Genomic DNA, 24,330 nt, shown 5'->3' with positions numbered 1-24,330 from the left:
CTTGTACTCAATCCTGTAATCAAAAATAAACCTGCCATAGATTATTCTTTCAGTTATTTGTTTCTTGTCTTATTGTGAAATTATAAAAGGAGTCTTCCATGGAACTATCCTTGCTAGAGTCCTCTTCTTCCAAATGTGTTGCCCTTTTTGACACCATCCATATTCATGGCCTTTCTACATAGCTATGCTAACAATACTCAGCTCTACTTTTCTGCTATCACTCTTGACCTCTGTACTGTCGGACTGCTTGACTGATGTTCACTATTGGATGCTCCAAAGTTGAGAAGACTAAAACCATTGTTTTGCACAAACTCTATCTTTGCCACCGACTCCAATCACTTCCTCCATTGAGCAATGTCTGCTTGAATTGGACTGTTCATAACCTTCATGTCTGACTTCAACCCGAGCTGAGCTTCAAACCCCCATAGCCGTCCATCACAAAGATTTCTTTAACATAGTCTGCCTCCACCTCCCCTTCAGCCTATGTGCTGCTGACACTCTCTAAACCATGTCTTGTCACTTCTTGACTGGATCATTCCAATGCTGTCTTGGCTGGACCTCCCTTCCTCCACACTAGAAAAACTTAAGCTCATTCAAAACTCTACGCATACATCCTATACCACATGAAGTCCAGCTCATCCATTACTCTGTTCTTTGCTGCTTGACATTGCCTCCCAGTCCCACGTTATCTCCTCTTCAACATTTCCATCCTCATGTTTTAATTCCTTTGTGGTCTTCCCTTCTCATGTGTAACCTTGCCTCCTCCCACAACTCTCCATTCCCCTGCCATCTTATGCCTCCCCCCCAATTGCTGGTAATGCTTTCAGCTATCTAGGTCCATGGTCAAAACTATATGCCTTTCCTCTTTAAGACCCTACTTAAAACTTATATATTTGGTCATTATCCCAAATATCTCCTCCTTTGCTGAGGCTTCCATTTGTTTTTGCCTGATAATGTACCTGAAGCACTATGGGACATTCCTTTTGTGTTAAGTATAATCTATAAATGCATCCTGTAGCATCTCTGACACACCTGACCAATCACTTGAAATCCATGAAAATCTAACTGCATGTTAGGAAATGTTTTTAAAACCTGGGACTTGACATGCATTTTTTGCTTTTGCAGTTCAAAATGGTGCCAGTGGTGAATGGGAGAAGAAAGTGATTGAATATTTCAGAGAGAAGCTAAAGGAGACGACTGCATCAAGTTGGGTAGGCGGTTATTTTTGTAAATATGGTGCAAACATAGTGGTAGTGTAAACAAAGACTTTTCTTGTCAGAATTGTGTGGAATTAACCCATTTTGAAATTTTGGGAGATATAATTTATTAAGATATTCATTTGTTTAACAAATTTCTCGTGAATATTTATGATATCAAAATATTGAGTTCAGTGGCATTATAGCCCAGATATATGACCAAATAAATGATGTAGCATGTTAATGTTCAGTTGATTATGTTGATTTATTAAGAATGGAGGACACATATGAAGAGAGTCAACTGCTCCTGGGCCATGCAGCGGGTTGTTAAGGGGTTTGTTTGGCCTGATTCTCTGCCCCTCTTTCATGACAATGTTTATGCCTGGTTGTTCCTGGAGAAGGAGCACGCAGTATCACCGGTGCGCTCAATGCCTTCTGCGACTGCTGGGCGCCGTGGGGACTGAGGTGCATCGTCGCCCCCATGAATAATATTTTGGTTCATCTAGTTAAGCTTCGTTTGACTTTTTGATTTTTGTTGCAGTGCCTCACCAGGGGCTGTCATCCCCTCCTTTATTGATTTGTCAGCTGCTCCTGGGCCTGGCCAAAGTGGTCATTAACAGGTCCAGGCAGTGGGTGGTTGAGGGGTTTGTTCTGTCTGATTTTATGCCCCTCTTTCATGGCTACATTCACGCCTGGGTGTTCCTGGAGAACGAACACATGGCGTCCTTCCACAACTAGTGGACACCACGGGGGTTAGAGTGCATCTTCTTTTGTCAGGGCCTATAGCCTTGTCCAGTGCCTTTGGCCGTTTCTTGGTATCACATGGAGTGAATCAAATTGGTTAAAGACTGGCAACTGTGATGCTGGGGACCTCTGGAGGAGGCCGAGATGGATCATCCACTCGCTAGGTCTGTTTGAAATCTATCCCATTTAGCATGGTGGTGGTGCCACACAATACGATGGAGGGTATCCTCAGTGTAAAGTTAATTTGTTTATATTTGTTTATTATTTTTGAAAGAGCTCATAAAGAAGAATCAGATCCTGTGCAAAAGAAGATGGTTCACAGGCTCTCAGACCGCCTGGCTTTTCTGTTGTCTCAGGAAATTTGCGTTCCATGTGTGTATAGGTTGTGCAAGATTGCAGCCCCATTATTTGAGGGGACTGTTGCTTAACCTTTGGTTGCACTTCAGCCCCACGTTCCTGATGTTTGGCCACCTGTTGAAGAAAGGAGTAGGCAGATTGGAGGACCTCCTTGTTAAGCTGCTCCTGGCCATGGCGACCTTAAACAGGATCAGGCAGTGGAGGGAGCCTTTCAACTAACTGTCTGCCTCTGTTTTGTGGTTACGTCTGCACCCAGGTATCCTTGGAGAGGGAGCATGTGGTGTCTGCTGGTATGCTTGAGGCCTTCCATGACCGGTGGGCACCACAGGGGCTAGAGTGCATCATCTTCTCCCCTGCACCCCCCCATGCCCCCTCCTGAAATATTTTAATTTAAATGAGCTTCCTTTAAAGTTTTGATTTTTGTTGCAGTGCCCTTTAAGGGGCTGTTAACTAGTTAACTTATTTATTAATTTGTTAATTACTTTTTGTTTTTCTGCACACTCAAAATAATATAAAGAGAGTCAGCTGGAACACTGGGTTAGTAGTTAGGAGGCAGAGATCTGTAATGCTACATCCTGTGAATAAACCTACTAACAAAGAAAAGATCTGTGTCTTATTTTGTACTTCACCATCTTGCTTGGATCAATTTTACATAGCATAATGAATCAGGTATCTGATAAAGGTGTAGGTGGCCTAACTACCATTTTGGTACCAACATTGAAAACCTGCGGTATTTAACCTGCCAGTTGTATCACCTCAGAATGCCTCATTGGTTAAAGGACTTAATCGCATTGAGCCAGAGAGATGTATGCAGCCAGTGATATATCCCAGTGTTAAATAATAGTAAATGTCTTTCAAAGCAAAACTTATGTGAAGGAGTATTGAATTAATGATCTTGAGGCAAAAACCAAATAAGTGTTTTTTTGGTCTTTGCCATAGTTTGACTTGTAATTCAGACTCTCAAACAGATTAAACGAATATTGGTTGCATGTATATACAGTTTGGATTTTTTCCTTTCTGAGTTGCTTAACTCACATTTGAAGACTCCGCTTCTGCCCCCGAGATTTCAGCAGTTTTACCAACTTGCTCCAAACTTCATGTTAGAGAAAAGTTAGCACTTCCTTTAATATTTGTCTTGTACAATTCAAATAATGGCCCAGATTTTGTGGTCACCAGGGAATTAACTTACACTTGTTCATAGACTTTCTGTGAACTTTTGCACTGGAACTTGCTATAAAATCCACTTCACTATACCCACTACAGGGGATAAACTACATTATATGTCTGGCATTGACTCACTTATTATCTTGTGTGATTCCACATGAAGTGTTTTGAAAGGATATTTAAAACCTTGCCTTTTAATTTCTAATTAAAGTTGATGCAGTTTGAGTATATAGTTTGCATTGGGGCAAAATGGTTTTAGCTTTCTGATGCAAGCTGTTTAGGAACATGGGAACAGGAATGTGCCATTTAGACCTTGAACCTGTTCTGCCATTCGATGAGATCATTGACTGATTTGCAAACGGACTCTTTTATCCACCTTCCCCATATCTCTTAATAGCTTTAGTTACCAAAAAAATGTCAATCTCAGTTTTAAATGTAACAATTGACCTGGTGTCAATATCTGTTTGCGAAGAGCATTTCTAGGAGTTAACATTGACTATAAACTGAACTAGACCAGCCAAATAAATACTGTGGTGACAAGGGCAGGTGAGAGGCTGAGAATTCTGCGATATGTAACTCATCTCCTGACTCCCCAGTGCTTGTCTACCATCTACAAGGCACAAGTCAGGAGTGTGATGGAATGCTTCCTGCATGACTGCAGCTCCAACAACACATGACTCCATCAACGCCATCCCGGAAAAAGCAGCCTGTTTGATCAACACCTCGTCCACCACCTTATACGTTTACTCCCTTCACCGCTGGCACACAGTGAAAACAGTGTGTCCCGTTTTTTAAATTCTTTCACCAGATGTGGGTGTTGCTGTCTAGACCAGCATTTATCGCCCATCCCTAATTGCCCTTGAGATAGAAGATGCACTGCAGTAACTTGCCAAACTTCCTTCAACAGCAACTTCCAAACCCTCAATCGTTATCACCTAGAAGGACAAGGGCAGCAGACGCAGGCAAACAGCACCACCTACCAGTTCCCTTCCAAGCCACACACCATCCTGACATGCAACTATATCACCGTTCCTTCATTATCGCTGATCAAAATCCTAGAACTCCCTAACAGCTCTGTGGGCATACCTACACCAGAGAAACTGTAGCAATTTAAGAAGGAACCTCGCCACTGCGTTCTCAAGAGCAGTTAGGGATGAGCAATAAATGCAGGCCTAGCCAGTAATGCTGAAATAAAGACAGAAAAATCTGGAAAAACTCAGCAGGTCTGGCAGCATCTGTGGAGAAAGAAACAGAGTTTAAGGTTCAAGCCCAATATGATTTATATGTTATGTTGTCAAAATTGATGTATTTGGAAAATGGTTTGGAATTTTCAGTTTCCATTGTGTTCGTATATTCTCCTAAACTCCAAGTCCTGAGCCAGAAAACATTTGTCTACTTTTGCCCACCCTGTCACTTTCTTGTCCCTTTAACTTCTGTGTCCATCCTATGAAAGAGTAAAAAAAACTTCTATCATGTTTTATGTGTACAAGTGTTTGCTAATTTCACTTCTGAAAGGTCTGGCTCAAATCTTGCTATGTCTACTTGTCATAGATTCCCCAATCTGCAGAGATGGTTTCCCTCTCCTTACTCAACATGTTCCCCTTCTGTGGAGCCAAGCTGTTATGCAGAGAGAGAATTGCATTTCTTCTAGCCATACTTGTGTATCTTGTATTTATTTTCCATTGAGGAGAGCCTTGCAACCTATTACAAAAGTTAATGGTATTGGTGAAAGTTGATGGAATGAGAGAGGCTGTTCTTTCAGTGGCTAACATGGCATTCCCTGTGAATGATTTGATTGAAATACAGCTTTTCCCTCCTGATAATAGGTGCCATCCTTGAATGATGTTCCGCTGCATTATTTAAAGCCAAATAGTTTGGTGAAATTCCGCTGTATGATCCAGGATATGTTTGATCCAGAGTTTTACATGGGAATTTATGAAACTGTGGAGACATCTGCCAAATCTAAAGTAAGTATTTTTGGGGGAGAAATGGCGCATTGAAACAACCGTTAGAAGCAAAATAATCAGTGATGGTCATCAAGGCACGTCATAGCTTCATTGTGGTTGTTAACTGTGTTGCCAGTTGACCCAGCTTTCTCAAGCCTCACTCATTGGGAATTCACAAGAACTATTATTATCGCTTGTACATTTTTTGTGCAGTTTTCAAACCTGGAAATGAAAGAGCTGTGGCATGTTTTTCATGTGTGGCCTGTAATTCAAACTATAAACAAATAGAAAATATGAAAGTAAAATCAAAATACTGTGGATGCTAGAAATCTGAAATAAAGACAGAAAAATCTGGAAAAACTCAGCAGGTCTGGCAGCATCTGTGGAGAAAGAAAGAGAGTTAAAGGTTCGAGCTCAATATGATTTGTATGTTATATTATGTTGTCAAAATTGATGTATTTGGAAAATGGTTTGGAATTTTCAGTTTCCATTGTGTTCGTATATTCTCCTAAACTCCAAGTCCTGAGCCAGAAAACATTTGTCTACTTTTGCCCACCCTGTTACGTTCTTGTACCTTTAACTTCTGTGTCCATCAAACATTATCACATAAGTGTACCATTTATATCTTTTTGGTTATGTTTCAAAGAAAAAGTTGACATACTCTTAATTTGATTCTTACAAAGCTTTTGAAAATATACATCTTTTCAGTGCATTTATCTTGTGGCCACCAGTGCTCTAAGGCAATTTAAGTGATGATGTGGCTTTGAGGAGTTGCCCAAGAATCACCTGAAGAGGTTGGTTTCCAGCACAGAGAAATAATGTAATTGGTCACCTCTTTTTTTTGTCTCTTTTGTCCTTGTTCAGGTCTGCCACCTCTGACTGGTTGATGCACCCTTTTCCTTAAGGCCGTAAATAAAAAGTTCTTTGAGTAAAAGATTATTACAAATGCTGTCTTACAAAAAAAAACTACTTTTTGTAATCTGTAGAAATCTCTCTTTTGAGAAATTGAGGGAAAACATTGTTCTACTCACTAGAAGTGGACTAAAATGCACAGAACATCTGTGTTAAGTTCAACTCCAAACTGAGCTTCAATCCTAATGTCCTATCTAATACCAAGCTCCAAATATATTTTGGGTTTGCTTTTGTGGCACACGTCTCCCTGTATATACAACAGTGATGCCATAAACGTGGTAGTGCAACAGCTCTCACCTGAGCAGCAAGTCCACTTTCACGTCCAGTTCTCCATCCCTGCAAATCTTGACACAACACTCGATGTTTTTGTTTTTGACCTGTCATCTACCAACCTTAATATTTTGAACAGTTCTTTGCCATTAGTTCCCCTCAGGTCAGAAAAGCAAAATTATTGTCTGTTTTGACCTTGGACAAATTGATATTTCAGGTGAAAACCATGATCTGTGTTGCATTGGCACAGCCAATAATTTAGTACAGAAAAGGGGCTTTCTCTGTTTTGCCTAGCTGCTCTTCAATGCCTCCTGTCATATCAACAATACTGTGGCAAATCGTGTTATCAAATCATGGGCTGCAACTTAGTTGGTCAGCATCTTTCCTCCCACAAACTACCAGTGCTTCTCAATTGTTTCTCCAAATACATTTTCACTAATTGTGTTAGATTTTCCACTCTTTGCTATTTGGTATGAGACAGCACAGAATGCCTCTGTCGTTTCAGTTGAAAGAGGGTTTCATTAGAGGGAAGAAAATCTTGCAGTTTATTTGTGTGATGCAGATGTTTGATCTCAATGATATTTTATGCTATCCTGAGTATGATACATTGGGTCGAGGATTTTTGTCAGAACCAGTAAATGTGAATTCCAAGTCCAGGGACGACATTTCCTATTTTAATTTTGACAAGGCTTTGTTTGTTCTTTCCTAGGGATCAATATGTTTAACCATAAGGTTTAAAAAAAAAATGCTGCCAATCCTTCACAGTTATAGAAATGTCAGTTTAATAGTCCATGAGAGCTAGGAGTTGCTGGGATGTTTGGAATACCTCAATTTGAAATGACAGATCAGTGCAGATACCAATTCAGGCAGGGATCATCTGGACTGGTAATAAGTTATAATACTGTTAAAATGCACTGTTTACCGTCTGCAGCTGCCACCAAGGCAATCTCACCCCAACCTGTAAGCTTACTATGATAGATTGGCAATCAAAAGCCTGAATCTCTTAAATTTGATAGTTTATTTCAAAGCATTTTAAAGGAATTCAGACTTGAAAAGCTTCCTGGCTATGTGAGTTTGCATCTGCAGCTCCACTCAGCCCATCTGTTTTCTTTGCAACACTTCCCCCACCTCCTCCCTCCCAGGTAATCTTTAACAAGTGTAACCTCCATGTGTAAATTTGTTTCATTAGAATTGTTTCAGAATTTGTAGCACTTAGCATCATGCTCACCACCTTTAGTTATTTGGCATTTATAGCTGTCTTTTAGAGGTAATAACGTTGTAAATGTTACGACTGGATCCTGGGCGAGTTTCCCCCAATTTATTATGATCCCAGGTGAGAAGGGATGAACTGGTTCCTCTTCTTTATGCAACCCCTCAGTTGGTCGTAACAAGGTTAATTTAAAAAGGATCCCTTCTCTCGTGGATACCTTTTCTCAGTCCAATTGTATTTATGTTTTAAAAGGGGCCAATTTAATCAGGCTTTCTTGAGTCAAAGAAAGGGTGAGTTTATTAGTTACCAAATTGCAAGAAAAAATAATAGAAATTCAACATATATATACAAATTAGCTTTTGGCTTGCCTGTGAGGAGTAGATGGTGAAACGTTGTGGCCATTAAATTGGGTGATTCCAGTAGAGCTTACTTTGGCAGTTGAACAGTGCTTTTGGAGATTCTTGGTTCTGCAGGTTAGCTGAAAGGAGTTGTCCTGTTTCCTTTTCAACTGTGGCTTTGCTAACTTGTGATTTGGGTCCAGCAACCAGAGAGAGGGGGCTTTTTAACCTGCAAGCACAGGGACACATAGTTGATGTTCTTCAGCTGTGACCTTCACAGCACACCCTCACACACCAGACCTGCAACACCCAATATTAGCGCATAACTAGGGTTGCAGTTGGCTTTTTAACCCTTTTTTTATCCCTGCAAAGGAAAACAACAAACACGACTTTCACCCAGATTTGCTTTCTTTTCAACTCACATCATGTCCACAATCTGGGATCTTACTCAGGAGATGATTTCTGCTAAGGTGGTAATGAGCCTTTTCTTTATCTCTGCAACCAAAGGAGATTACAGTTCAATTTTTGCATTGCATCTTTTCCTTTGAAGCATCTGTCTTGAAGTAGGTCTTGACACCTTTTTAGGTGTGGCATTCCGCACTCTGAACTATTTGGTCAAGCGTAATCCATATAAGAATTTTCCAGAAAGTGGTTACTTTACAGTCTCAGCCAGTTTTTGCTTTTATGTGCTTTTAAAAAAAAAGTGTTACTTAAAAGTTCAGTATGTTCATAAGCAATTCGGGCTATGGTCTGCTGTCATAACATAAAGAACAGGACAATTTTGTTTGCAGTAGAATTGTGCTTCAGCCTCTGACACATTAAATGAAATTTTGTAAAGAAATTTAATGCAATTTGGAACCTTGCTATCTGATGTTCTGAATACCAAGGTAAGAGGAGCAAAGCTCTAGGATAGTGAAGAGAACATTTAGGACAGACACCCGACAGCATTCTTTTTGGAGGATGATGACTAGCTGGAGTGGATTGCTAGGATGGGTAGTTGAGGCTCTTTAAAGAAACCACTAGATGCTATGAAGGCAAGGTTGTAAACGTGCTACTCTGGAAGGATGAGATCCGATGAGCTGAAGGGTCATCTTAATATAAATCTCTAAATTTAAAATGGAAATCCCTTGTTGCATCATTTCTGGACTTTTACTGCATTATCTTTAATAGATTCAGCTTTCACAATATGCAAAGAAGCACTCTAGCAAACAATGTCCTACACAATGCTGGAAGCTCTTTTGTTTGATTGTATTTGAAGTTGAGCTAGAAGCATGTTTTTTGCTTTGTAATTGAACTGTGCACTATTACTTATCACATTTATTATGACTGACTATTTGCATGTGCATCTCTACATTGCATTTTTGTATATTGTATGTTTTTTCAACTAGTTTTTAATATTCCTCTAGTTTGAAAAGATTTCCAATTGTAAAATTGCTTTTGGTAGGTTCTACGCTTTGGAAAATACAAAGATGTTGCTGAATGTGGGGTAAGTAGTTGCCCACTATATAGTTGCCTTCAATGCACTTTGCCTGTTTATTAAGACAGTTGTATGTTAAGTACTAAATTCTACAGATTTAACGATTTTGACGTTTAACAGTAGTTAATGAGTGGGTTACACAGTCTAGAAACAGGATGCTACTGTCCTAAAGACAGAATGTTAAAGGCTAATATAAGTTTGAGACAGCAACATTTACAGGAATCTAAATCAAGTACAGGAACACTGATGTGATGATTAGGTGCACTTTTACTTTATGACAGTAGATGGAGCTTGCTTAAAGGTAAAGTTGGCTGAATGCTGAAGACAAAGGAAATTTTCATATATCCTTTTATTTAACAAAAGCAAAAATTGTTTTCATCAATGGGTAAAATATTATTGCTCATTGGTTGTTTTATATCTTTCATTTTATAAATATGCTGCTTCCACCTCCTTTCAACTCTCTGTTGTAAATGGCCACGTTTACATGTAAATACCTGTCAAAATAACAAGCTACTTAACATATTGGCTCAATTGGTAACACACCCGCTTGTGAAAAGAAGGTTGCATCCATGCCAAGAACTTCATGTTTAGAGTCATTGTCACTGAATTCCTGAAGATATTTTGCTGAGATTTGGTTCTGTAAGCACCAGTGTCATTCCTGCATTCCACCCAAGTAACCTGTTCTTCAATTGTGAGCATTGCTGGTGAGTGTAAGTTGTTTGTTTTATGTTGAAAACTTCATAGCTCAGTTTGATCCTTATCACACTCAGTGCCCAAGTGTGCATTTTCCAGCAGGCTATCAATTCCAGAGCTGTTGAGATCAATTACAATGTACCAACAGACACCTTGACTGAAATTAGTTATTAGCAATGATATCACTAACAAATACCATACATGGGAATACAGTGCCATTTTAATTCAAAATTGTTGCTGTGTATTGTCTTTCATCACGTGAATTGGAGTGGGATACTGGATTAGGATATGATAACTGAATTTTGTTGGCATGTATTACAGAATTTATTTTCTTCCCCAGCTCCAACAAGAGGTTGCCTTAAACTCTGCCAAATGTGTCACTCTGGAGAGGCAGACATTTTACTGTATTCCAGTGCCTGGAGAGTCAGAGTGGGTCAAAGAAATATCCTTTTGGTGACATGGGTTCCTTCAGCTTCAGCCTGAGAGGCTTTTCACCTGAATGAATAAGTGAAAGCAATTTAACTGAGTAATTCTGTTTTCCTTAAATTGCCTTCATACGCCTATGCCAGTGCCAGCCAGGCACGTGGCAACCCTTCTACATCCTATACTCCAAGCCGACACAAGAGGAGTTATGAGGAGGATGAAGACATGGAAATGCATCCACCCAAACTAAAAGAGCAGTGTGCGGGTAGGGGCATATATTCAGCAATCCTATACACCTTCATTGAGTTCACTAACAAGGGGTGCAGAAATGGCTGTATACTGCAAGATAACACTCTTGATTGCACAATGCAAGTTAATCATGGTAGCCCTAGAGGCAAAATTGTAGTACCGTTTCTGCTTTCTGTAACATCCTGTTAATAAATGAGATAGCTCCCTTGCCACCTGTCACGTGATGAGATTTTCCCAGACTACCCGTCTATCACAAAGCAGCTGTCTAAAAGGTGTAAGTGAGATGTGCTAACCAAAGTGACAAATTACATTTAATTTATTTCATAATAGTTAAAAGGATTTTTTACTTCACTAATTTTCTGACATTCAAGACATGGAAATGACAGTCCGGCCTGCCTTTCTCCCTAGTACAAGTACAGTTTTAACTCTGTTTGTGTTCCTAAGCACTTGGTGGTAATCGGTATAATTGTGACTTGAGGAACATCTGGTCTCTATATAAAATGTCATGCCATGTTGTGACATGTTTGTATTTCTTGTTCACTACTGGCTATTAGGTTGATCAATATGAAACTTCACTTGTTTCTAATTAGGTTTGGAAACAACCAAAGAGGTGTTGTTAATACTGTTTTTTTAAACTTCTGTACCAGCTGGCTGCAGTGGTTCACAAGCATGTGGAGATGCTAAACGCCTTGAGAAGGAAGCACCAGGTGGACACCAGAGTTCACCTAACTGCACAACCTCAATTGACCTCAATTTCCCATTACCAGGAGAGAAAGGGCCTGCATGTCTTGTGAAGGTAGTGATGTGTTTGTGAAGGATGAAATGCATAATGCAGCTGTACTTATTTGGTAACATCAATAAGCAGTGATAAATTTCTATGAAGTAATTTCCTTTCAAATATTACAGAATACGTATATAAGCGTATGTGTTTCATTTTAGATTTTAACAGTCATAGATCTGGTAATAAGGCAAAAATTACACATTGTTTGTCATGTTGATTGCATTCAATTAAATTTTAATGCATTGCATGGTGTGTACATTTTAATTTCCAAAGCCTCAGTTTTGTGTCTAGACTGACTAAAAATATATAAAACCTCTATGTTCTTAGATTTTTTTGAATTCTTCAAAAACATTGCTATTTCAAAACTCTTTTAATAGTTTGGGGGAGGAGAACACAATCTGATGGGTTCCTTTTGGATACTGCAGGTATACTTTGTAAGTAAATATGGAAGCAGGTCATGCTCTTTGTGTCTCACAAGATGCTGATCAGCTTTACTAATGCTATATTGGACCTCACCAGTTTCACCAGCCACCAAGCTGTTACAGAGATCTTTAGCTCCAAATATCCTGCCAAATGTTTTTGAAGAAACCAGATGCAGAGATTTAATATGCAATCTACTCAATCCAAAAACTGTTGCTAATTATTAATGGTGGGAATCTATTTTGATGGGTTAATTGATTCACAGAAAGTGCATTTTGATTGTTAAGTCAATCTTTCAAGTCCTTTCTGCTGTTAGAGGGAGTGGAAGCAACTGACCAGTTTTCCTCTTGGATAAATGCCATAATTACTACTTTCAGTAAAGCAAGTACATCATACTTTTTCTTGTAATTGGTGTATCTGTTACAATCATGTAATGGAGCAACACAGAAGAAAGCCATTCAACTCATCGTGCTTTTGTCAGTTCTTTGAAAGGGTTATCCAATTTGTTTTACTTTACCGCTTTTTTAGCCCTGTAGCCTTTTCCCATTCAAGTATTTACACACTTCCCTTTTGATAAGTATTATTGAATCTGCTTCCACCACCCTTTCACACAATACATTTCAAATCATAATTATTCACTACATTAAAAAAAAATTCTCCTCATATCATCTCTAGCTCTTTTGGCAATATCTTAAATCTCTCTTCTGGCTACCGACTGTTCCATTGCAAACATTTATCCTTATATGTTCTATCAATGCACTCTTTTAAATCTCCCTTTAGCCTTCTTTGCTCAAAGGAGAACAACCCCAGCATTTCTAGTCTTTCCATGTGACTGAAGTCCTGAATCCCTGGTACCATTTTTGACAATCTCCTCTGCACCCTCTCCAAGGCCTTGGCATCCTTCTTAAAGTGTGGACACAAAATTGCATACAGTACTCCAGCTCGAAATATTTTTATAAATTCCCTAAAATAATCAAGCTTGCGCAGCCATTTTTCAATTTTTTCCATCTTGGGTTGTTAGGCAACCATGTAACTTAGTATATTTTAATTAAAAGCCCACGTTGATACTGGATCCTTGCTTCAGTCATGCATTATTTGGTTCAGAATGCTTGTGCATTAATGTTTTATTCTCCTATTTGGCAGGTCTATGAGGACTGGGATAGTTTCAAAGTGAATGATATGCTGGAGGTTTATGGGATTTTATCAGTCGATCCAGCACTTGGTGTAATAAATGATGAGAGGTAAGGCATTAGGTCACTAATGTATTGCTGTACTCATCAGCCCTAATATAAAGATTGTTCAGTGAGCTTTTGTGCCTCTTTAATTTTCACATACTTTTCTTATCATGAAGCATTTAGTCTTGCAACAGAAATTAAAGGGATTTCTTGTTTTAAGGAGCTCAAGGATCAGTTTGTTGTGCTTCATATACGCTTAAACGGAATACCTTGTCGGAATTTAATCTGAGCAATTAGTATCATTTTATCAAGTGCTATGTAGAATGACTGAATTAATTAAAATTTTATGCTTAACCTTGCATAAACTAAATGTTGCCAGGCCTGCTGAGTTTTTCCAGCATTTTCTGTTTTCAATACACATTGTGTTGTTTGACTGTGAAATGACCGTTCTTTGATTCCTGCTTGAATTAATAACTTGTATTATTAATTGAGATTTTTTCATGGAGTAATTCAGTGCAGTGATATAATGGAAGTGGAAGAGCTTTTTGTTTACAACGTGGATCTAAATGCCGTCTTGCTTTTGAAGAGACAAGGAAGATAAATCTGAAGTTTGCAGCTTTGTTACTACTGAAATGATAGTTACTGAGAACTTATTTGCTTTTCCCATGGATATAGCACAAAAGATGGTTCATCGATCCTGAATCCAACTGAATGTATGGACACCATGGAAGAGCAGCGTGTTCACAGTCCTCCACCTTCATTGGTTCCAAGGCTTCATGCCATCGTAACTCGCAAACTGCAGCATGTTAATCCTTTCCTTCCCACTACTCTGAAAGATAAAGAACACAAAGACTGTGAGTCCAATTTTCCACATAGCTGTGTTTATTTTATGTACTTGCAGTGCCTGCATATGTTTAGTTGTGGAATGTGCCGTGCGTTGAATTTTATTTTGGAAAGAATGGTAGAAATGTTTATCGCACCATCTTGAGACCCAAGTTAGGTACAGCTGTAGACTGTAGATACACCCAGCGGTACAGAGATTTTGTCATAATGCTCCTGAGCTGGAAGTGATTTTGGGTTGTCTCAAACCAGTTTGGGAAAGGCACAAAGCAGAACTGCCAACAAATATTCAGTAATTAGAAATTTTTCAATTGAGACCTGGGGATAGTTCTCTTCGGTGCAAAATAGCAAAACTCAAGGGTTTGTTACAGCAAAGTTAGGGAGGCGGGCAGAAGGAACTTTATTGGGTTGTACAGAGCCTGAGCTTGGAGTGTTTCATGACTTCACTTTATGTCAGGAATAGTACTGGGGAATGAAATACTTTCCTGATATTTCTCAGCTTGAACACAAAACCTGACTAAATAAGTATATAGATGACATATTTGGGAGGAGCGGCAGCAACGTTGAATTCCAAGTGTTGGGCAATTCTTTTGAAATGAATGGGATATTTAAAAATGTACAAATTACAGTGATAGAGAATCTGATTTCTTGAATCAACCATTCTTTATTGACTATGCAATGTAGTGCTAGAACTTGTATCCCTGCTATTGTAAGTTTTAAAAATAATTCAAACCCAAACTCTGTTCCTGTATCGTGCATATAAGTCATCTGAGATCAGGACATCACCATGATAGAGAGAACCTACACCTAGTGAGCAAGTTTGTGAACCAGAACCATTTTTACCCTTCGCATGGTGTTGTACTGTTTTGTTCTTACTTAAGATGTCATACAAATATTTCTTCACTTAAGATGTTGAAGAATAGTATATTTTTTCTGATGATTTATTACAGGTATCACAAACATCATGCCTGAATTGTCAACAGTCAGAGCAGAGTTGCTTGGGTTCCTGACACACGTATTACTGGGGGACAGTCTGGCTGCTGAATATCTCCTTCTGCACTTCATATCCACAGTGTAATTATATGATCTTTGTTTTCCATCATTTTTGACACACACAATCCATATTTGTATTGACTGTCACTTACTCGATATAAAGTATTTTTATTTTTAAATTCTGGCGAAATTGTAGCCTTTTTTGAATAGGTATAACTGTTGTTTTGATCAAAGGAAATGTTTTGAAATAGATAGATGTCTTTCTGAATTAAAATGTTCCTCTTTTTTTAAAGTAACTAATACAACCTCCAGTGTTCATAAAAGGTATGATTGAATTGTTAGTGAAAATGGCAACAGTGACATTCTCGCTCCCAAAATTATACTTTATCCTGTCAGAAGCAAAGCAGATGATCTTGGGTACAAATCTAATCTTTCAAGTATTCTGAATCACAATCTGTTGTGTTATGAAGCAGTCTCTTCCTTACAAAATATATTTTCGTCACAGGATGATACTACTTCTAATTGAGGTACATTTAGTTGGCTGGGGGTTGGTGGGTGCTTGAGAGGTTCTTTGGCTGTGTTTCACAGTTTTCCAACTAATTTAGACTTTTTTCAAATGTATTTTTAGTTGAATCAAATCGAAGACAACAGACAAATTTTGGGTTGATGTTACCTGCTGTTTCTTGTTCAGTCCACTTTTGTGATTGCGCCTATGGGACTTGCAATGTTGGATATGCGTAGATTGTTGTTGAGTGTGTGGTGTCGTTAGAATTGCTACCTCAATTAAACAACTGCTTCCTGTGATTTTTTTTAAGATTTATTTGACAGAGAGTCAATATGCATTTCTTAAACAGCCAAAAAATGACATGTTTTTGCATTTCTGCTTTGGCTCAAGTGGACAAAACTCTGAAGATGGTGATAATAGTGAAAGCTACATAATGTTTTGTTTGTTGTCTTGACAGTAACTGTGAAGGAGAAATACAACACAGAAATTCAGAGGATGTTAGGTTGTGAATTTGAACAAAATCAGACATCTTATTTTGCTAGCGAAGCCTGAAGTGGGGCATGGAATATAGACCAGTGGGGCATCTAACTTTTATTCTACACAACATGGAGCTGGAGAGTGGGGGAAATAAGCTTGAAAGCTGAAAAATCTTATTTTTTTAAACTACTTAGAACATGATAATTCCAGGCCAAGAAGTACCTGAGACATTTGCTTCACAACCTATCCAGCTGCCAGATTGTGAGATCATAGCGTGACATGCATAGGAGAATTCATATTAAATGGACGCAAGAAATTATAATATGAGGAAAAAGATGGCAATTGGAAGTCTAAGAATGCAGGCAGGAAGTATGTGCAGGCATAAGACTTTTTTATATATATTATAGATTATGTAACTAAGAGTTATAATTGCATGTAGAAAAGGTAAATTCATCTTCTCTGAGCTTTTCATCTGTTGTACAAAATGAGGCAGCTGGTCCAGTGCTTATTAACCTGTTTTAATCAATGTTGCAGATATTCCCGGCGCGACATTCTTCCACTGGGTAAATTCACAGTAAACCTGAGTGGCTGCCCAAGGAATAACACTTACACAAAGTACCTCCATAGGACCGTTCAACAGCTGGTTCCATCAGTAAGTAGTTAAATCATAGAAGATTGCGGATATGATCAGTCAACTCTGGTGATTGTCATACTTTTTGGAAATAGACAGTTCTGTTTGCCTGGTTGAGTGGGTTGCATAGAATTTCACCATAGTCAAAAGGTGCACCTTCCTTTTGCTAGCACTGTTAATTTTGAGGTCTGCATTTTGGACAGACAGGGAAGTGGATCTGAGGAGATTTCTTGCCTTTGTGGCATCCTGGATGACTTCCAAAAGTGTTTGGAATAGGAGCTAGGCCAGAAAGTATGTATAGATATGCTACTCTGGTTATGTCCTTACAGCAGACATTCTAACCAAGGGCTATAAGCTTTGAATATAATAGTGTAATATATATTCCTGCTGATGCTATGTTGAGAACATACACCAGCAGTACTATATCGTGTGGAAAATAGTGTGCTACTATTTTCTTCCATGTTGGGGAAAAATTGACAATTTTAAATATACAGTGTTAAAGTTTACTACTGGACCATCAAGTATTACATGTTTGCTAGTATTCCTGTTCCAGACTGTAATCTGCTTGTTTAGTTTTTTTAAAGAAAGAGAGTAACACGATTCATCATAGAGTAATCAAAACTGAGAGTATGGAAGGAGGCTGTTCAGCCCATTGTGCCTGAACTGGCTCTTTGAAAGAGTCTCACACCCTGTTTTGTGTCCATAGCCCTGTAAGTTCCCCATTCTCAAATACCTGTCCAAGTGTATTTTTAAAATTATTTATGAAATCAGCTTCTGCCACCTTTTCAGGGAGTGTTCCAGATTCCAGTAACTCGTTAGTGGGAAAAAATTCTCATTTCTCTTTGAGGTCCTCTTGCCAATGATTTTACATCTGTGACCTCTGGTTATTGTCTGCATGCCAGAGGGAATGGGTTTTCTCCACCTACTTTATAATCTGCAGTATAGTTATTCGAACATTTGAAAATTCTGCTTTAGCTTTTGACCATTACATTAGAAATGAGAAAGTGACTGTAGGGACCGAATGCAACGAATCAGTGCTTAACCCATCTCAGAAAAAACTAGTTGCAGTTAAACTGGTCAGAATGATAAAGAGAGGGCGAGCTGATGGCCTAGATTTGTAGTAATAATGATAGCAAAACTGTTTGCAGTCATTACTAGTCTGAAACTGACAGCATTTCTGGATGTCCTTGTTTAACTGTATGTGTGTGGACTCTGGAACATGTGGAGTTAAACATGGTTGTCCAGAAGTTGCTGTCGGAGATTGTACGCTTTTCTGCAGGATGTACTACTGAAGCACCCCCAGATTTCTATCAATTCACCAAACTGATGTGAATTTGCCCTTCTACACTATTAGTCTCAGAGTAAAAACCCTTGCAAAAGTTACATCTGTTGAATATGGTGTAACTGGGTTTTTAATGGCCTACTAAGTTCATATTGCTGCTGAGAAACTATTTTTATCTTTGTAGAATATCAAATTTCTCCCATTATGATAAAATTCCATATTTTAAAATAACTTTGTTTTAGACATTCATTTGATATTTCAGCAAATATCTTTAATCTTAATCTTGAGGTATATTCTCTTTAAGGGGAGAGGTAGTACAAATAAATCCAGAGTGCCCTGAATGACCAGAGGTATAGAGGTGAAAATGAAAAGGAAGAAATGCACGTACTACACATCAGGTAGAAAATACAGCGGAGAATCAGGCTGAAGGACAGGACTGGATGGGAAGTGAAAAAACTAGTAAGAAAAGAAAGGAGAGAGCATGAAAAGATTTTGGCAGTTAATATAAAAGGGAATCCCAAGGTCTTCTGTAATCATATAAATAATAAAAGAGTGGTAAAAGAAAGAGTAAGGCCGATTAGGGATAAAAAAAAAAGGGGGACTAGCACGTGGAGGCAGGATAAATAGCGGAGATATTAAATTATTACTTTGCAAGAAATGGTACCCAGGAAGGTGAGAGAGGAGGCAACTCGTACACTAGAAGAATTTACAAGTGAGGAGGAGGAGGTTTTAGAAAGGCTATCTTTACCTAAGATTGGTCAGGACCAGATGAGATGCATCCGAGGGTACTGAGGGAAGTGAGATTGGAAATTGCAGAGGCAGTAGTGGTAATCTTCCCGTCTTCCTTCGACACAGAGGTGGTGCCAGAGGACTGGAGAATTGGGAATGTTACATCCTTATTCAAAAAGGGGTACAAGGATAAAGCCAGCAACTACAGACCAATCCTTTTGACTTCAGTGAAAGGAAAACTTCCAGAAACTATAGTTCGGGACAAAATCAAAAGTCACTTAGGCAAGTGCAGGATAATTAAAGAAAACCAGCATGGATTCATTAAGGAAGAATCAAGTTTAACTAATGGAGCTTTTTGAAGAGGTAATAGAGAAGGTTGCTAAGGGCAATGCTGTTGATGTGTAAATCGATTTTGAAAAGGCATTTGATACAGGGCCACACAGCAGACATGTGAGCAAAATTCTAGCTCAAGGAATAAAAGGGAGAGTAGGCATTTGGTTAAGGAATTGGCTGAGTGACAGGAAACTTAAGTAGTGGTTAATGGATGTTTTTCAGATTGGAGTAAGGTTTGTATTGGAGTTCCTCAGGGGTCGGGGCTCTTCCTGACATATATTAATGACCCAGACTGTGGTGTGCAGTGCATGATTTCAAAATTTGCAGATGATACGAAGATTGGAAACGTTGTCAACTGTGATGAGGATAGTTTTTTTAAAAATCCATTCATGGGACGTGGGCTTCGCTGGCTGGGCAAGCATTGATTGCCCATCCCTAGTTGCCCTTGAGAAGGTGGTGGTGAGAAGCGCTGCAGTCCATGTGGTTTGGTACACCCACAGTGCTGTTAGGAAGGGAGTTCCAGGGATTTCACCCAGTGACAGAGAAGGAACAGTGATATATTTCCAAGTCAGGATGGTGAGTGACTTGGAGGGGAACTTCCAGGTGGTGGTGTTCCCGTGCATCTGCTGCCCTTGTTGGTAGATGGTAGTGGTCGTGGGTTTGGAAGGTGTTGGCGAAGGAACCTTGGTGAATTCCTGCAGTGCATCTTGTAGATGGTGCACACTGCTGCTACTGTGCGTCGGTGGTGGAGGGAGTGAATGTTTTTGGATGTGGTGCCAATCAAGTAGGCTGCTTTGTCCTGGATGGTGTCAAGCTTCTTGAGTGTTGTGGGAGCTGCACTCATCCAGGCAAGTGGGGAATATTCCATCACACTCCTGTCTTGTGCCTTGTAGATGCTGGACAGGCTTTGGGGAGTCAGGAGGTGGGTTACTCATCACATTATTCCTAGCCTCTGACCTGGTCTTCTAGCCACGGTATTTAAATGGCTAGTCCAGTTTCTGGTCAATGGTAACCCCCAGAATGTTGATAGTGGGGGATTCAGTGATGGTAATGTCATTGAACATCAAGGGGCGATAGTTAGATTCTCTCTTGTTGGAGATGGTCATTGCCTGACACTTGTGTGGTGCTAATGTTACTTGTCACTTGTCAGCCCAAGCCTGGATATTGTCCAGGTCTTGCTGCATTTGGGCATAGACTGCTTCAGTATCTGAGGAGTCACGAATGGTGCTGAACATTGTGCAACCGTCAGCGAATGTCCCCACTCCTGACCTAATGATGGAAGGAAGGTCATTGATTAAGCAGCTGAAGATGGTTGAGCCGAGGACACTACCCTGAGGAACTCCTGCGGTGGTACCCTGGAGCTGAGATGACTGACCTCCAACAACCACAACCATCTTCCTTTGTCCTAGGTATGACTGACCAATGAGAGTTTTCTCCCTGGTTCCCATTGACTCCAGTTTTGCTAGGGTTCCTTGATGCCACACTCGGTCAAATGCTGCCTTGATGTCAAGGGCAGTCACTCTCACTTCACCTCAGGAGTTCAGCTCTTTTGTCCATGTTTGAACCAAGCTGTAATGAGGTCAGGTGCTGAGTGACAATGGTAGAACCCAAACTGGGTATCAGTGAGCACATTATTGCTAAGCAAGTCTGCTTGCTAGCACTGTTGATGATCCCTTCCATTACTTTACTGATGATCGAGAGTAGACTGATGGGTGGTAATTGGCCAGGGTGGATTTGTCCTGCTTTTTGTGTACAGGACGTAACTGGGCAATTTCCCACATAGCCATGTAGATGCCAGTGTTGTAGCTGTACTGGAACAGCTTGGCTAGATGCGTGGCAAGTTCTAGAGCACAAGTCTTCAGTACTATTGCCGGAATATTGTCAGGGCCCATAACCTTTGCAGTATCCAGTGCCTTCAGCTGTTTCTTGATATCACGTGAATCGAACTGGCTGAAGACTGGCACCTGTGATGGTGGGGACCTCCAGAGAAGGCCAAGATGGATCATCCACTCGGTAATTCTGGCTGAAGATTGTAGCAACTGCTTCAGCCTTATCTTTTGCACTGATGTGCTGGGCTCTTCCATCATTGGGGTTGGGGATATTTGTGGAGCCTCCTCCTCCAGTGAGTTGTTTAATTGTCCACCACCAATCACGACTGGATGTGGCAGGACTGCAGAGCTTAGATCTGATCCATTGGTTGTGGGATAGCTTAGCCCTGTCTATCATTTGCTGCTTATGCTGTTTGGCAAGTAACTAGTCCTGTTTTATTGCTTCACCAGGTTGACATCTCATTTTTAGGTATACCTGGTGCTGCTTCTTGCATGCCCTCCTGCACTCTTCAATAAACCAGGGTTGATCCCCTGGCTTGGTGGTAATGATAGAGTGGGGGATATGCCGGGCAATGAGGTTTCAGATTGTGGTTTAGTACAATCCTTCTGCTGCCGATGGCCCACAGTGCCTCATGGATGCCCAGTCTTGAGTTGCTACACCTGTTCGAAACCTATCCCATTTAGCACAGTGGTAGTGCCTCACAACATGATGGAAGGTGTCCTCAATATGAAGCCAGGATTTCGCCTCTACGACTGAGCGGTGGTCACTCCTACCTTTTCTGTCATGGACAGATGCATCTGTAGGTTGGTGAGGATGAGGTCAAGTATGTTTTTCCTTCTTGTTGGTTCCCTCACCTCCTGCCGCAGACCCAGTCTCGCAGCTATGTCCTTTAGCACTCGGCCAGCTTGGTCAGTGGTGGTGCTACCGAGCCACTCTTGGTGGTGGACAATGAAGTCCCCCACCCAGAGTGCATTCTGCGCCCTTCCATCCAAGTGGTGTTCAACATGGAGGAGCACTGATTCATCAGCTGAGGGAGAGTGGTACATGGTAATCAGCAGGAGATTTCCTTGCCCACGTTTGACCTGATGCCATGAGACTTCGTGGGGTCCAGAGTTGATGTTGAGGACTTCATGGCAACTCCCTCCTGACTGTATACCACTGTGCTGCTACCTCTGCTGGATCTGTCCTGCCAGTGAGATAGGACATACCCAGTCTTGAACTTCAAAAGGACGTAGATGTGTTGGTGGATTGGGCAGACGAGTAGCAGTTGAAGTTCAATGCAGAGAAGCGTGAAGTGATTCATTTTGTCAGGAAGAATATGGAGAGACAGTATAAAATAGAGGGAGAAACTCTAAAGGAGGTGCAGCAACAAAGGGACCTCAATGTATACGTACATAAGTCATTGAAGATGGCAGGGCATGTTGAGGGAGCAGTTAGTAAAGCATATGGTATCTTAGGTTTTATTAATAGGGGCATTGAGTACAAGAGCAAGGAGGTCATGTTGAACTTTATAAGACATTAGTTAGGCCTCATCTGGAGTACTGCATCCAGTTCTGAGGAAAGGTATGAAGGCATTGGAGAGAGTACAGAGGAGATTCACAAGAATGATCCCAGGGATGAAAAACTGTAGCTATGAGGATAGTTTGGAGAGGTTTGGACTATTTTCCTTGGAGAAAAGAATTTTGGCTGAGAGGAGACTTGATAGAGGTATTCAAGATCCTGAGGGGTATGGACAGGGTAAATAGTGAGAAACTGTTCTCACTCAAGGGAGCATCAAGAACTAGAGGGCATAGATTCAAAATAATTGGCAAAAGGAATAAAAGTGATGTGAGGAAAAAAATTTTCACTCAGAGGGCGTTTGGAGTGTGGAATGAACTTCCTGAGAGGGTGGTGGAGGCAGGTTCAATCAAGGTATTCAAAAGGGAATTGGATTGTTATCAGAAAAAGAATGTGCACGGTTATGAGGATAAGGCAGGGGATTGGGACTAAGTTAGAATGCTCTTTCAGAGAGCCATTGCAGACTCGATGGGCCGAATGGCCTCCTTCTGCACTGTAACGATTCTGTGATCTCATGTATATCCCAAACATTAATTTCACTCTGTAAGATTTAAAGTCAATGATAATTGGTGCATTTTAACCTACTGGATTATGGTCTATGAGAATACTTCAGTGTGATTGGCTGTTTGCTGTGCTTGATGACATCACTTTTGCCAGAAAGCTCCTTGGTTTGGTACCAGATTCAAACTGACATCGGAAAAGGGAAAATCCATGTCACAGAGTTCGCTAGATCTTTCTGGGCAGCTTTCTTCAAGATTTGTGGGGAGCACTTACTTTGTCACTGACTGCAGAGTCCAGGCCATTGGTCCTGTGATTAACTCGTTAACTGGCCTTGATGACCCTAAAACGTTAGCATAATCTGGATGTAATTACAAAATTAGTTTTTATTTGTTTCTGAGTCACAGCCAGAAGTATGTGGTGCATAACCCAGAATAGTAGTTTGTGTGTTATTTTCTGAAATTCACGCACATTATTATAACTGGTATTTAAAATTAAAGTGATTGGTGCAATTTATTTAGCAAGTTGCTTTGTTTTTCTTTATCGCCATTGCTTACTATTAAGTCTGCTAAACTGGGACTTTTTTAACATTCTTAATTGCTTTTAATTTTTGTGTTTAATAGTCCTATTGTCTACCCATGACTCTTAACAACATGAATACTCTACGGTTCATCCCGCACAAAGACTACACTGCAAATCGCCTTGTTACTGGAGTATTGCAGCTGGCCAGTAACACTTCTCTCTTGTTAGACGAGACGTTATTGGAACAAGGACAGCTGGATGCTACAGGTCAGAACTGAATTTTACAGACTAGAGCAAGATTTACTGTCAACTTCTGTTTCAACTTCAGTAGCTGGAATGCTGATGAGTAACTGAATAACAAACTTGCCCTCTAATCTGGGTACTCATATAGGAAGCACTAAGCAGAGGAGGAGGTTGTGAAGATTCTATGGAAATTAAAGATTGTGATGTGAACACAAATCTCTCCAAAGTGGGCAAACTAGCCAAAGCAGTTTCTATAATCTTTAGTATTGATTTTTTTAAAAATCGTGCTGGAAGCTAGCCCTGTCTGTAGAACTGTCCACAGCCTCAGCCTGAATTAATCACCATACCAAGTTTCTGGCAGGTGGACCAGTTCAAGAGGTTCTTGAAATTAAGCAGTGTTTTCTTTAAGTTTTGAATATTGACCTTTCTAATAAACTGACGACTGCACGTCAAAACTAGTAAATGATTATAGTTTTTTTTAAGTTATTTTAATTATTTAAAATTGGGTTACTCATAGGTGGTAGACACGAAAATT

The 24,330-nt window shown here is 40.0% G+C and overlaps 1 protein-coding gene across 2 annotated transcripts in view; it reads left to right on the top strand.

Annotated features, from left to right (window-relative positions):
• Positions 1-24,330, top strand: part of LOC121289791 (minichromosome maintenance complex binding protein) — a 36,595-nt gene that overhangs the window by 3,166 nt on the left and 9,099 nt on the right. Inside the window, exons 2-12 of one of the 2 annotated variants that reach the window (XM_041209601.1) lie at positions 1,126-1,211; positions 5,288-5,428; positions 9,582-9,623; positions 10,648-10,749; positions 10,866-10,995; positions 11,627-11,775; positions 13,324-13,421; positions 14,031-14,209; positions 15,146-15,269; positions 16,705-16,822; positions 23,654-23,819. In XM_041209601.1, the coding sequence (XP_041065535.1) occupies positions 1,126-1,211; positions 5,288-5,428; positions 9,582-9,623; positions 10,648-10,749; positions 10,866-10,995; positions 11,627-11,775; positions 13,324-13,421; positions 14,031-14,209; positions 15,146-15,269; positions 16,705-16,822; positions 23,654-23,819 (1,335 nt within the window). The remainder of the gene's footprint in view (positions 1-1,125; positions 1,212-5,287; positions 5,429-9,581; positions 9,624-10,647; positions 10,750-10,865; positions 10,996-11,626; positions 11,776-13,323; positions 13,422-14,030; positions 14,210-15,145; positions 15,270-16,704; positions 16,823-23,653; positions 23,820-24,330) is intronic. The other variant, XM_041209602.1, reaches the window with a different exon arrangement.

Source organism: Carcharodon carcharias, chromosome 17, assembly GCF_017639515.1.
Source record: "Carcharodon carcharias isolate sCarCar2 chromosome 17, sCarCar2.pri, whole genome shotgun sequence".
Lineage (NCBI taxonomy): Eukaryota > Metazoa > Chordata > Chondrichthyes > Lamniformes > Lamnidae > Carcharodon > Carcharodon carcharias.
The sequence above is the reverse complement of the archived record's forward strand: the minus strand, read 5'-3'. Positions and strand labels throughout refer to the sequence as shown.